The 14,250-nt window shown below is 34.8% G+C and overlaps 1 protein-coding gene across 3 annotated transcripts; it reads left to right on the forward strand.

Moving 5' to 3' along the window:
- The first annotated feature begins 1,110 nt into the window (after nt 1-1,110).
- LOC143246265 (uncharacterized) lies at nt 1,111-12,357 on the forward strand. 3 transcript variants are annotated; one of them, XM_076492711.1, is made up of 7 exons: nt 1,111-1,200; nt 1,350-1,805; nt 4,270-4,452; nt 5,795-6,088; nt 8,092-8,267; nt 9,450-9,704; nt 10,987-12,357. In XM_076492711.1, the coding sequence occupies exons 2-7, from the start codon at nt 1,358-1,360 to the stop codon at nt 11,173-11,175; spliced, it is 1,545 nt and encodes a 514-aa protein (XP_076348826.1). In that variant the 5' UTR covers nt 1,111-1,200; nt 1,350-1,357; the 3' UTR covers nt 11,176-12,357. The 3 variants fall into 3 exon arrangements, with proteins under 3 accessions (XP_076348826.1, XP_076348828.1, XP_076348825.1); XM_076492713.1 differs by having other exon boundaries at nt 1,120-1,805; nt 10,987-11,212; nt 12,144-12,357; XM_076492710.1 differs by having other exon boundaries at nt 1,120-1,805.
- Nucleotides 12,358-14,250: the final 1,893 nt, after the last annotated feature.

Below are 14,250 nucleotides of genomic sequence, written 5' to 3' on the forward strand. Positions count from 1 at the left end.
AGTGGGCCAGGCTAGCTAATTATATTTAGGTAATTATAGTTTCGATATCAAGGCTCCAGCCTGTAGTTTCCCGCACACTAATCGGGCGTTCCACTAGTTAAAAGTTAAATGCTCTCTTCTCACATTTCATTAGATTTATTACAGTTATCAGAACTTATCTTCTTGTAAATAGTTTTCATATCCGTTAATTACTCTAAAGAACAGCGAAATCATTTCATTGAACTTCTGGTTGTAAACTCTTCAATTTGAAGTATATTTTAACCATTTTCCTACATTACAGCTACGTATTGATATTTTCAACAAAATCGCACTGAATATTCATTTCTGTCCAGTAATAAAATTAAATGCATATATTGTGCAAAGTTGCACACTAAGCTATGTGGCTACCTTAGTCTCTAATGTTCAGAGATCGATTCCTGCAATGTGAAGCATTGCGTTTAAAGGAACAATATATCATTATCTTTATTCCCGAACACCACAAAAGAAAGTGTGCTTGTGTTTATAAAATGAAATATAAACACACGCACAAAATGTTCCTGATACGACGATGATGTGAGTTAAGTAAATATTTACAACATAATGAATATTTTCTATTTACTCCCAGAAGAGATATCACAAAGAAACAAGTTTCAGAATTACATAAACATCATTGTTGTTGGGTTTTTTTTCAGAAGCTAAAAATATGAATAAAATCCAATCTTTATATCAGTTTTGTTACATATAAAAACAACGTGCCTTGCTAGAAGCATACCTTTAACTTGGGGTAAAGATACAATAGTTTTTCAGAAAACTTCTAATCAAACCCACTTTGTGACAGACCATAGGAATAAGGAATTAAGATCCTTTAATTTTTGACACGGTTAATGGACAACGATGACCTTTTCTCTGTAATCGGCAAATTGACCACGTCAAACGGGCTTTGTAAACAAGGGTTTTGAAAATTCCGGTCCAGCAAGAGGGTAGCATGCAGCGTGAGCGAGCACCCTCGAGGCAGTAGGCTACTTTGATGTTTGCCGCCATAATCAAGTGATGGAGATGTCGGCATTTCTGTTTATTCTAGCCAAGGATTTAGTATAAAAAGACGTTTGGTGGCGCCATCATCAAGAGAAGGTTTTCTCGTGGCACGTGTTCTGTGACAACTGGAGCTTAGAAGTCGATTTGCCCCAACGCTGACAGTAAGGGAACTGAACACCTACACAGGTATCATTGTTGTTGACCATCAGACGAAGAAGAACTGAACATTTATTTTTATATCATTTTAAACTCCTTTCAGAGATACTTTGTTTATTAAAGAAATAAGTTTAAGAATTGTTTAGATCACTTATCTGAAGAACTTTTCTTGTAAATAGCCAAAACAATGGCCACATTTGCTAGGTGGATGATACAACTGATGATGATGACATATATGCCAAACATGCTAATGGTCACTATAGCACCTCTCTCTAGGATGGATAGTGATCATTTTGAAGATCCCACCACTCGTTTATCTCGCTGGGCTGAAGCAACAGTTAACTACGTACACAATCTCAACTGTAGAGATGTTTTCTTGACAACTGAACGAGAATGCCGGGAATTAGTACAGGTAGCTCAGGACCAGATGAATATATACGTTGCTGACCCCTCAGTCAGGGGACGATTGGCGGCTGTCCTTCCCGATGGAGCTCTCAGTCGTTCCGGGGCTCACGATGCAGTCCTTGTGCTTGACCCCTACCCTCGCGCCAGCTTCGGACATCTCACAGTAGTATTTTTTTTGGACAAGATATGGTCAGAGGCGCAGTGCGAATTGAACGGAGGACACTATATCGGTAGGTACACGATAATATTTTAACAGCGGCAAGTAAACCAGCCAGTTACTTGGAGCTAGATATATTTTGTTTCTGAATAAGTATCGTAAAAATCAATCATAAGACTGAAAACTCAGCAAGATCCCAGTTAAAATCAGAAGTACCTAGAGTGCTATTCTTTAATAAACAGTATGTACGTATATCCACCCACCTCTGTTTCTTAATAGAAGCACGTGTATTGTTCTTCTCTCACACAGCAATAGCATATCTAATTCAAATTTCTTAAATAAACAGCACAGGTTCCAACTTTTTCTGCCCTCCGATAGCTCAGCGATAACCTTGACAACTTATAACGTTAGTATTCGAGGTTCTAATCCTGCAGTAGATGAAGCACAGTGAGTCCGTTGTGAAGCTTTTCACTAAAAACTAGCGTATAAACCTTTCTTTAATAAACACAATCTCGACTCGCCATGTATTTTACCACTATATTATAATAAAAACTTTTGCTCTAAAAATGGGTTTATACATAGCAATAAAATGTTTCACTTTAGAGAAAATCGAGTACTTCTGTGAGTCTTTATAACTTGGCGCGGCATAGCCAGGTGATTAGAGCACTGTACTCGCAAACTGAGGGTCGCAAGTTTGAATCCTCGTCTCATTTTCTGCTGTAGGTGCGTTATAATGTGACGGTAAAACCCATTATTCGTTGGTAAAAAAGTAGTCCAAAAATTGGCAGTGAATGGTGATGACTAGCTGCCTTCCCTCTAGTGTTACACTGCTAAATTAGGGACGGCTAGCGCAGATAGCTCTAGTGTAGCTTTTCGCGAAATTCAGACAAAACTTCATGGTATATTTCCAACTACGCATCAAATTGTCCAGCTTTAGTATCTTCCTCTATTCGTAGGCATAGCAAAAAGTTGTCAAACTGCTGAATTTCAAAAAATATCGTATATGGTAAGACTGTTCAAACAATTTAATACTAATTAACCAATATTAACAGTAAATAATAATTCAGAGGAAGAAAACCTCACTCGCCAACGAAACATATTAGAATTTCAAGATTACAGTAAATACATAACAAGGTTTTGCCGTGAGACTGGCAATCGTGTTGTTTACATCGTGAAACAATTTTGATTACGTAAGTGCTCGTGCAGTTCTATGCGATACACAATACCCACGCTCAGCGAGAAGCTGAAAACAGCCGAACACTTTATTTGGTGGAAACAAAAGTAAGTTTGTTTGTTTAGAATTAAGCACAAAGCTATACAATGGGCTATCTGTGCTCTGCTCACCACGGGTATCGAAACCCGGTTTCTAGCGGTGTACGTCCGCAGATATATCGCTGTGCTACTTGGGGGCCACATGTGAAATAATTCGTTAGTACCATAATTAAGACTTTACAACTTCCTATGTGAAATATGTGAAATAATTCGTTAGTACCATAATTAAGACTTTACAACTTCCTTGGCATCATCATGTCTTTAAAAAATCTTGCCAAAATAACAATCACCACACAAAGAGGAAAATGTCGATTATTTTATTAATATAATAATTTTTGGTTTTACATTATATTGAGATGGTCGTAATTCTAAATAATGGGGCAATTATTAAATATATTCTGCTATTATTTATTTATATACATTGTATTAGAGCTCCAATTAAATATTTCCACACAACAGACATAAGGTATACAACATAATTATGATGATTCATGTTAAATATTTCTTGCCGTTACTATCCATTCAAAACATTTACAGATAATAAAGACGCTAAAGTTTCAATTGCAACCGAGCTAGCTCCAGATATTTTGAGATAATTATCTCGCACTTTTATCTAACCGTTATTTATAGAATGTGCAAATGCTAATTTAAATACAGCACAAGAACCCATTCCTAACTGCGCATGATATAATTTTCGGAACACGTATAATAGATCAAAGACGCCGAGAACGTAATTTTAATTTCTTGTACAAATCTTGTTGTCGGTAACATTGTTTCAATTAGAAGCTGGATGTTCTTCTCGGGCTATTTATAGTTTTACCACTAGGTTCAACAAAGAACAAAATATAACTGTATGCAAATTTTAAGTGGTTATATAAAGACTAGAAAATATCTAACATTCTGCTTATAAATGGGGTCACTCTTTCATCAACTCTCTAGAAACCCAGTTGTTTGAACTACTTCACAAACGTCACTTAAAGAGACTGGAAAATACGTAAATGCGTTACTGATACTAAAACTTTGTTTAGAGCTGTGGAACTTTAATAAAATATGTAACAGTGTTGATTGATGTTTATGTGTTAATAAACCTTAATAAAAAGGTTTCAAATATTCTTGTAACTGTATCAGTAAAAAGACAAAATAAATACGTTTGTTATAGGTTGGATTAGGACATCTAATGTTCTTAGTAGTCTAATGAAAATCTCCTGTTCGTAGATTAGAACGTTTTATGGATTATATATAATACTATTGTTATTATTTTATAGGACATGGTGATTGTCTATTGTTGGCTCTTAAGAATCGATGTCACAACCTCTTGGAGAGGAGATCACGCCGGAGGAACCTGGCCCGTCGATGTGAAATTAACTTCCTTCCATTGATCCATCTAGCTGACCAGCCTCCTCGTGGTCAAGAAGATCAGTTGCTCAGATGTCGAGACAGCATTCCAGGTAGATATTAATTTAACGTCAGTATGATACTTGTTTCCTAATCTGTCCACGAGTGTTATGAACTGTGGTGTGGGAATGTGTCACAACTTATGTGGAAGCAATTGAGTCTTTTTATGTGATTAAGATAGTGAAAAAATTGTTTAACTGGAGTACAGACTATTCTGCTCAGCTGTTGGCATAAAAATCACTTGTTCACTCTTTGTTTAACTTAAATCAACTTAACGTTTAATTCTATTTTCAGGTTTATGCTATTTAATATCCAATTAGTTTTTAACATGTATATTAGGGTTACAAATTAGCTTTAATTTGTAATATATATATATATATATGTATCATTTGAAAAATGTTCAATAGATCACTGCTCTCATAAAACTGCTAAAGTGGATAAGCAAAATATAGAAACTTTGAAAAGGTTGTACCTTTAACGAAGTGTTGTCTCTCGCTGGGAAAGCGGTAAGTCTATGGATTTACAACAATAAAAATCAGTGGGTTCGATTCTGTTAAGGAGATATAGCAGCAACAGAAACTCTTCGCTTCTTCTTTTTGGGTATGTTGAAAATTATATACCCAGGAGGGTCAGGTGCAAAACGACCTCTTCCTCCATTCCTAACTTCAATTCAACTATATTGAAGTTGTAATGCTTAAGGGCCTGAGTAATCCACACTTACTCCGACCCTTTTCAGGGAAATGCCCATATACTGTCTGCAATCCTTTTTTTATTTTATATTTTATTAAAATCTAATTATATAACAGATTTATAAACTATGTATATAATACTAAATTTAAAAGTCTGGTGTTTAAACACACAATGATGCAATGTTTGATTTTGAATTTCGCGCAAAGCTGCACGAGGGCTATTTGCGCTAGCCGTCCCTAATTTAGCAATGTAAGATTAAAGGGAAGGCAACTAGTCATCACCACCCACCGCCAACTCGTAGGCTACTCTTTTACCAACGAATAGTAGATTGACCGTAACATTATAACGCTCCCACGGCTAAATGGGCGAGGATTTTTGATGTGACGGAGATTCAAACCCGCGACCCTCAGAGTAGGAGTCGAGTGCTTTAACCACCTGGCCATTTTTAAAAATGATTGTCACTCCATATAAGTATCGTAAAAGTATTCATCCCGAAATAAAATGTTGGTATCCTGATGTTTTAAAATATGATTGTTACTCTATAAGTATCATAAGAAAGTCCTTTTATAAAAAAAAAAAGCGTCCTGATATTATTATTCTGTAAATGTTATTATAATGTGTTGAAAATAATTTTACTCTTTATATTAATAATAACTCCATACTAGTAATCAGTATTTCTAGCTTTTATTTGGCTATTTTTTATAGGGTTTGCGCCTTGCCCTTCCTTTCGTCCCGTAAACGAGACCAGACAGCTTCTCTGTAATCCTCTTCACGTCAACACGCAACGATGTAGTACGACGCACGAAACCGTACACACACGTTGCCGAGTTTTTGAAATATGCGATCGAGCCGTGTTACTGGCGGGAGGTTGGAATCGACTGACCAGCGATCGAGGATCAATGACCAACTTGAGATCAATGTATCAAATGTTAAGGAGCATTGGTTTTCGGAAAAGAAACATTAAAATCTTCTTTGCCAACGGAGCAGAGAACTTTGAAGGTATTTTCGTGTTAACAACATGTTGCTCTGTAATTGTGAAGAATAATTTTGAATTGAATGGACGAGCGATGGTACTTTTGTTAGATCAAATTGTCTGTCAGCTTTAATAAATGAAAGAACCGTTAAACGATGTAGAAATTGAATAAACCAATTCCAATGACATCTGTATATAATACGCATTTTTACTAATTGAAAAGTTACCTCTATTATCAACAATTCCAGCCTCAAGACGTGCATTTTGCCGCTTACATCAAACTTGTCAAACATGTGCATTAAACATTAACTATTGCTACCTCGTGCACGTATTAAATTATAAATAAGATTGGTAGTGCATGTGGAAGAGATACACATTTATGTAATAAAGCAAAAAACAAAAACAAAAAAAGACCTTTATGTTCCAGATAATTGTAAGGAGTGCTTTGTATTCTGGGAAAAAAAAATTCGAAAATTCCCATATTTTCTACAGTTGTTACTTTCTCTCAGTCCATTGTTGTTCCAATTCAAAACAGTCCGTTTTATTTTGTTTAAAAATGTTTTCATGTAACAAACAAACAATAAAATAGCAATAGAAATTGTTTAATTTCTTTAGATCTGCTTAGTTAGCGGTAACACATTTGACGATATGAACACTATATACTCAGTAAATTATATAAATAAAATTAATTTGATCTTATTAGAAGAAGAGATTTTTGTGTAATGTTTTATATTTACTTCACATTCATTAAAAGGTACCGCTATGCTGTTCTGGTGCTTTAGCCAAAAACACAACATTGATTATAACAGAGCTTTAACAGACGCTTCGCCTATTATGTGCTGGTCCTGGAAAAGCTGTAGAGACGAACTTCAATTAAAATAAAATGTAAAAGTTCTTTTATAAATTATTTGGAGCGTAAATGTTGTTTTCTGACTTTATTACAAAAATGAGGATTAGTTAAATAGATTAATTATTTTGAAATGTATATAGTAAATATTCTGTTAACTGTTCACGGCATCTTATTATCTGGTGATAAGTTGAAAGTAATCTTTTGACACACCAACTTTTTCGGTGTTTTATTTTTCTTACAGCTAATTGTACCATTCTTGTATATTCTTCAATACCTTTTTTTCTAAGTTACACACTTTTGTTTTTGCAGGAAAAGAATAAAAACAAAATTGGGTTTTGTAAACTATAGCTTATTAAAACGAGCACTGTTAGGAGCTCATTAGATGAACAGCACATATAAAAATGTTTTTCAATCACGTGGGCTTGCCGTAATTACATGATTCGTCGAATAAATCGCGTGGCAATAAATGATAATAATCTTTAATATCATAGCAACCACATTCTATGCTACAATTCTATTACAGTGTAACGCCGTGAAACATAGGTCTGGCGCCGAGATGTCCATGCAAGAATGCTCTTTACTTCGAAACAACAATGACATTACTTCACGGTCACAAGCAACAATTTAAGTTTGTTTGTTTTTTTTCAACTTGGAATATCCTTATGACCTCATCGAGTTTATTTTTTTTTTGTCTGCATTCTGCCTCTGTGTTTTAATATCGTAATGCTGTTTCAGTTTCGCCCCATTGATTTGGTTCAACAATTTTGAGATATCACTCTTTCTAAAGTGCCCTAATAAAGGTACAAAAGCAACCAAAAATGCACCCTAGGATAAATTTTGCCACGTGATACTCTTTTATCATGATTATCACTTTGTTACAGATTTATTATTCACAACTACTGTTGCCTATAGGTTCAAAAGAAGGTGGGTGAAAATCTATCGAGTCTTAGAAGAACTAGATTTATTTCTTAATCCTACTGGTTATATACCGATATAACTCATTCGCTGTGAAGAAGAATTCTCCGAGAAAGACGTTGAAATAATACAAAATATATTTTAACATTCAATTAATAAGACAACAAGAACATCGGTATAATTGTTTTTATATCAGTTACTTTTGTTGGTTACGGTTAGATTTCAGTTTATTTGCTTATTTATTTTATTTTATTTTTTGTAAAGTATTAGGTGGAGAGAACCACCCACTTTATCCGTCCGTTTTTAAACTGGCACTCCGGTATCACTTAAAGAAGATGTGTGAATCTCCCAACTGCGTCGATTCCTTAGTGCTGTATTTGAACAGTCCCACAGAAAATGATGGAACTAGTTTACTATGGGACATTGATGGAAATGGACAGGTGATGCCTGTCTTTTATTTTTATTTGTTTATTGTATTTGTACATGTTTACAATTTGTTTACTTATCTAGCGGGGGCCTGGCATGGCCTGGCGCGTTGAGGCGTACCTCGTAATCTGAGGGTCGCTGGTTCGCGCCCGAGTCGCGCCAAACATGCTCACCCTCCCAGCCGTGGGGGGCGTTATAATGTGACGGTCAATCCCACTATTCGTTGGTAAAAGAGTAGCCCAAGAGTTGGCGGTGGGTGGTGATGACTAGCTGCCTTCCCTCTAGTCTTACACTGCTAAATTAGGGACGGCTAGCACAGATAGCCCTCGAGTAGCTTTGTGCGAAATTCAAAAACAAACAAAACTTATCTAGCATATAATCACCTGTCCTTCGTCTCTCCTTTCACCCGTCCATTCTTTCATATGTCTGTTTTTGTGTACTTTAAGTAAGTATGCCTGATCATAGGAATGTTACTAAGTAATCTGTTAACACTTATTAAATTTATTAAATTATACATTTTTAATTTATGCTGTTAGCTCTTCGGTTTCTTCAATTGTAATCCGGATCATTTTAACATATATTTTGTACTCCATTAATCTGCCTGCATGTGTGATTTCGAATTTTAACTATCTTCAAGTACCGCTCTGAGTATATCAATTTATATTTACATCCTCCTTTTTATTTGGTTTTCTGCTTACATGTACTCTATTCGTCTTTAGAAATATGACCGTTTCGATCAATCACAAGGTGTCTATGTTGCAGGCCTAGCATGACCTGATGATTAGGGTACTCCTCTGGCAATCTGTAGGTGGTGTGGAAGTTATTATGTGACAGTCAGTCCCACTATTCGTTTGTAAAAAGTAGCCTAAAAGTTTTTGATAGTTGACTTGCTGCCTTCCTACTAGTCTATCACTTCAAACTGGGGATGGGTAATGCAAATAGTTTTCATGAATTAAAAGACCACTGTTCGCAGTATAAATTAAGTTGTGCTTAGATAAGGTCCAAAAGTGACAATGCCATCCATAAAATTATAATATAGAATTTAAAGTTTTGGATTAACCGATATTAAATCTGGTGTTGATCGACGTTAAATTAATTCCCTTACACATTTAGAGCTGTACTACATATTCGAAAAACGCGTGGTAACGTTGGATTGCTTATTGTTTGTAATAATTCTTCAATACGCTTATTTTTAGGCGGACGAAGACGAGATATACACAGTGGAAGAAATGATGGCAGACTTACAGGACTGTTCAGCTCGCCAGGTGTTTGTCATTGCCGATCAGAGCTTTTCAGGTCAACTTGTAAAGTCTTTCAATCGCTCGACGAGGCACAGTAACGTCCACATCTTCACCAGCAGCCGAGAGCGAGAGTACTCGTGGCAAGGAGAACTAACTAGACTCTGGGTTAGCTTCCGTCACCAACACGCATGTGTGGACCAAGTGTATGAGGTGAGATTAGAAGCGATAATAAATATTGTAGAATGATCTAAATTATTTTTGAAAAAAATTGTATAAGGGTAATATCTAATAAACCAAGTTTATCTTTCAATATCAGAACGACTAGAGCTATTTAAATTGGGAAGGAAACTATTGTGACTTCAGGCTTAAGGCCAGACACCTGTAGACAGGTGTCAACAGCGGCCTTAATCTTTAGTAGATGCCGCTACAAATAGGGTTAGGGAAAAGTGGAATAAATCCGTTTTGCAACAGAAGTGCTGGCTCTCTCTTTGTTCCAAAACTTATAGATATATAACGTTCTCCTCAAACAGCTGCTAAATGGAAGTTCAAAGCATACCGCCAGTTAGTAGTACATGGTAAAAGCTTTCATTTCTGACAAACGGCTTTCAGCTGGTACTGCACTCTTTTGACGACAATCGCCATATTGAACAGTCTTTGGGTTAATCCTTCAAACATCAAACGCCGACGATGGCTTGTAGAAACTTTTGTTCCGCTTAATCTTCTGGCAACTAAGCACATAGTGACTGAAAAGACAGCATCAGAATTTTGTTTTCCAGCTCCTTCATTTCTCAATTCCAAATTCTTGATATTAACAACCGATTCTCCAAATATGCATACATATATAACACGAAGAGAAAGGCTTAAAACAGTTTATTTTCCTCACATGCAATAAGTGCTAAAATGTAAGCACATTTGAAGGATTCAAACCTCTTCTTCCCCGATGAGGATAAGATCAGTTGATTCTTTTTTTGTAATGCCAAGGGCAGCTAATTTAACCAAATGATTAAGGTGTTTGTACACTAAATAAGTCCAATAGTTCCCAGTCACTTAGCTTTGATATCTGAAGAGAACGCCAACGCACGTTTCTCGTTTTGTCATCAGAATTACGTTTAGTATGATATTCGCCTCGCCTAACATTTATTACTTTTATTATTGTTCTACATTCAGTTAGGGAAATAGTGCACAACTTAATAGTACACTAAAGGTATGTCCATTTTCCCACTATTTCAGCCACTGTAGTGGAAAGATGGGCATACATTTAGTAGTGAAAATGTTTAAATAAATATATATTTTATTGTACGTTATCTACCAATTTCAATTACTAACTGTTTATGTTAATAATACATATGCATATCAATATATACATTACAAAATAAAAGCTGAACCTTTAAAGCTCCAACGTTTTAAATAAGTGGACTTATCTTCATTAGATTCTACTCTTTGGTACAGAACCATTTACATTCAGCCCTGTAAACTTTATATCTCTAATTAGGCAAGTCAGCGAGCTGTTAGACAGTCCAACCCAATGATGTTTAGTGGCTCTTCCGGAAGTAATCGTAAGACTCTGTTCGGAGCACCTTGCGATGTCGTATCTCCTTTTACCAACAGGGAGCTCCATCAAAATTACTATGGTTGTCAGAATCTTCCAGCCAACATCTGGGTAAACCAGTTAATGCAGTAGTTGGACCACAACTGGTTGGATAATTGGCATTTTATGTGTATGTATATATATACACACTTTTTGTAATAAAGAAAATTTATAGTGAAAGGGTAGATTCGTTAAAGGACTTAAGAAAATCTTAACAATAATTTTTTTTCGTGTATATATATATAGAAAACAAACTGGTGTGGCTTCAGACTTAAATCTGTGGTTTGATTAATTATGGGAGAACTGATATTGTGTTCAGTTCTTTTCGTTGTTTGCTTTAGTATTTAATAATTACAATTAAACTATTGTCAAAGTGAAGCTCGACAATCAGTGATGTCGAGAAAACCCACGTTGTTCGCTCTTCTATGTAAAATATTTTCTCAATCCAAACGAGCCGTTTTTGCATATATATGAAGCTCGACAAATTTATTTTTATCGTTTTATTTCAAATTTCATAACTTTAGTGCTGTAAACCACAAATCATATTTTGTCAGATTATGTTTACGTCTGGTCACCTTTTTAGACTGATCGTACGTAATCAACCAGTTTGACAATATTAGTCGTTAAATTTCGAGATTAAAACATTCTCTACAACCTAATAACCAACCATGTTAGTATAATCCACAGTTCTTAATTAATAAACGAGTTTATCAGAAACATGGGCGGAAATTCAGAAACTATGAAGACAATGTAGATGACAAACGTTTTGAATAAGTAGCATAAAACTGTGTTATGAGCTTTTATTATTATTTTTGAATATATAAGTATACATAGTGTATATATATATAATAGTTTTTTTTATAGGTTCTTGTCTTTTAGAAATTAAAATAAAGTTCTAGGGGCTGGCCTACAACATTGCCAGTTCATTATTGTACTGTATGCAAAGACTCTTTGAACAAATATAGACCTCATTGTTATCTGAGGTCATCTTCTGTCGCCAGAAAAGTTAAGTTTGTTAACACTATCTGGATGATGACCATCATTTTTCTTCTTCTCTGCAGATCCATTTATCAGAGAAATTATGAGTAAATTCAGTAAAGGAACAAGGACAATATTTTTCTAGGGCTTATTACTGGTAGAAGTGTAACAGACCGGTGTTTGTATGTTTGTAAATATGTAGCTCAAACAAGTGTTTCACTGTAAATATCTTTTGTCCAGTTCTGTAAGTTTCTGGAAACCTTTGATCATTGTATTCTAACTTCGAAGTACGCTGAATGGATGTATTAAAATCTATGAATAAAGTGAACTTTAAAATGTTGCGTCGTTAAGTCTGTCTTCATTCAACACTAAGTATTAGTAATTCTCACTTGCTTAACACAGAAAATGTTTCATTCGCTTCAGAGTGTATTACCAAACACATAATTCTGAATACACATAATATAATGCGTTAGTAACTTAGATGGTTTGTTTTGAATTTCGCGCAAAGCTACTCAAGGGCTGTCTGTTCTTAATTTAGCAGTGTAAGGCTAGAGGGAAGGCAGCTAGTCATCAACACCCACTGCCAACTCTTGGGATACTCTTTTACCAACAAATAGTGGAATTGACCGTCACATTATAACGTCCCCAAGGCTGAAAGGGTGAGCGTGTTTGGTGTGACGGGGATTCGAACTCATGATCCTCAAATTACGAGTCGAGTATCTTAACCACCTGGCCATGCCGGGCCAACTTAGATAGAAATATGACATTCTTTATCTTCTTATTTTAGTATTGATTTTATTTCAATTTAAAACCTTAATATACATACGTATATTAACATTTTCACGTGCATTGATTAGTGATTCTAAACGAACTACATTTGTTAAATATTCAGTATACTTAACGTTAAAAAACAAGTTATACTATTCGATTTCTTATCAAGTTGTAATTTTTCTCTAACTTTTATAATAACAATACTGTGGTAGAAGGTAACTTTCGTTATTTATTTGCTACCATACTCTACAGTTTTATGATCCTGTTGAAGAAATCTCTGCCATACGAATAGCTGTACAATATGTACGTTTCGTTGTTTATATTCCAAAATATTATTTTCATTCGTTTAAAAGAAACGGAAAAGCTAAGTTACAAGGATCCACTACGAATAAGTGTCTTTATTTACATAAAATAAATGCGTACGACAAAGATACAAAGGCAATCTGCTGCCGTCCCTCCTGAACGACTGACGAAAAAGCAGCCAATCCGAATCACTCTACTACCTTACATTAACACTTAAGGATTGAATTTAACTCCTATTACGCACTCAAAGTTTAAAATTTTGAGAAATTTAGTGTTATCCTTTGAATTATCAACTCCGAACTTTCGAGTCAAACACGACACTAAGACTGAAATATGAAGAAAGCTATGTTTTTTCCATAATTTTTGTTTTACGTGTCACAAACGCCCATTGTACAAGAACTGATCAAGCAGTTGAATCAAACTCATTTTCTGTGTAAAATACATAGGAAACCCCCAGCTATCATATAGATTAGTATGTGACTCGTGTTATTATGATTACTGTAACTAACAAAGTAATGAACTTATGCATAAACAATATGGGGAGTAAATTGTTTAGAAATATGTGGTTAAAAATAAGCAATTAATCCCATTGATAATTCTAGGGTTATAATTCAAAACTTTGTGTCAAAGCACTTGTATTTGAATCCGGCTAAAATGAAAGAAGTAATTTTCTAAAATCGCGTCTCAAATTTCAAAGACAATAAATTTTTATGTTCATGAAATCTACAAAGTTAATTGTTTTGTTTTCCATAAAGTGTATGTGAAGTCATCATCGCTTAACATTAACAGAATTCAAGCTGTAACAACGAAATATACTTACTTTGTTTTAATTTGCACTATAATTAATTATAATTTCCATGTTACAAATTCGTTGTTTTTCAGAACTGTATTTGATAGTTTTTAATCTTATACAAACTACCAACAATAAAGCGCCCATTGTACATTATTGACAATTCTTAAGATATTGTCAACGACTTACTTTAGTGTCAAAATGATATATCAGAAAAATAATAATGTATAGAAGCAGTGAGTCTGCTTGTTTCATGTTTTTTAATCTTTGCGCAATGCTACACAAGAGCCTGTCTGCGTAAAGAATAATATTAATATCAGTAATGT

The sequence above is a fragment of the Tachypleus tridentatus genome, chromosome 3, assembly GCF_004210375.1.
Source record: "Tachypleus tridentatus isolate NWPU-2018 chromosome 3, ASM421037v1, whole genome shotgun sequence".
Lineage (NCBI taxonomy): Eukaryota > Metazoa > Arthropoda > Merostomata > Xiphosura > Limulidae > Tachypleus > Tachypleus tridentatus.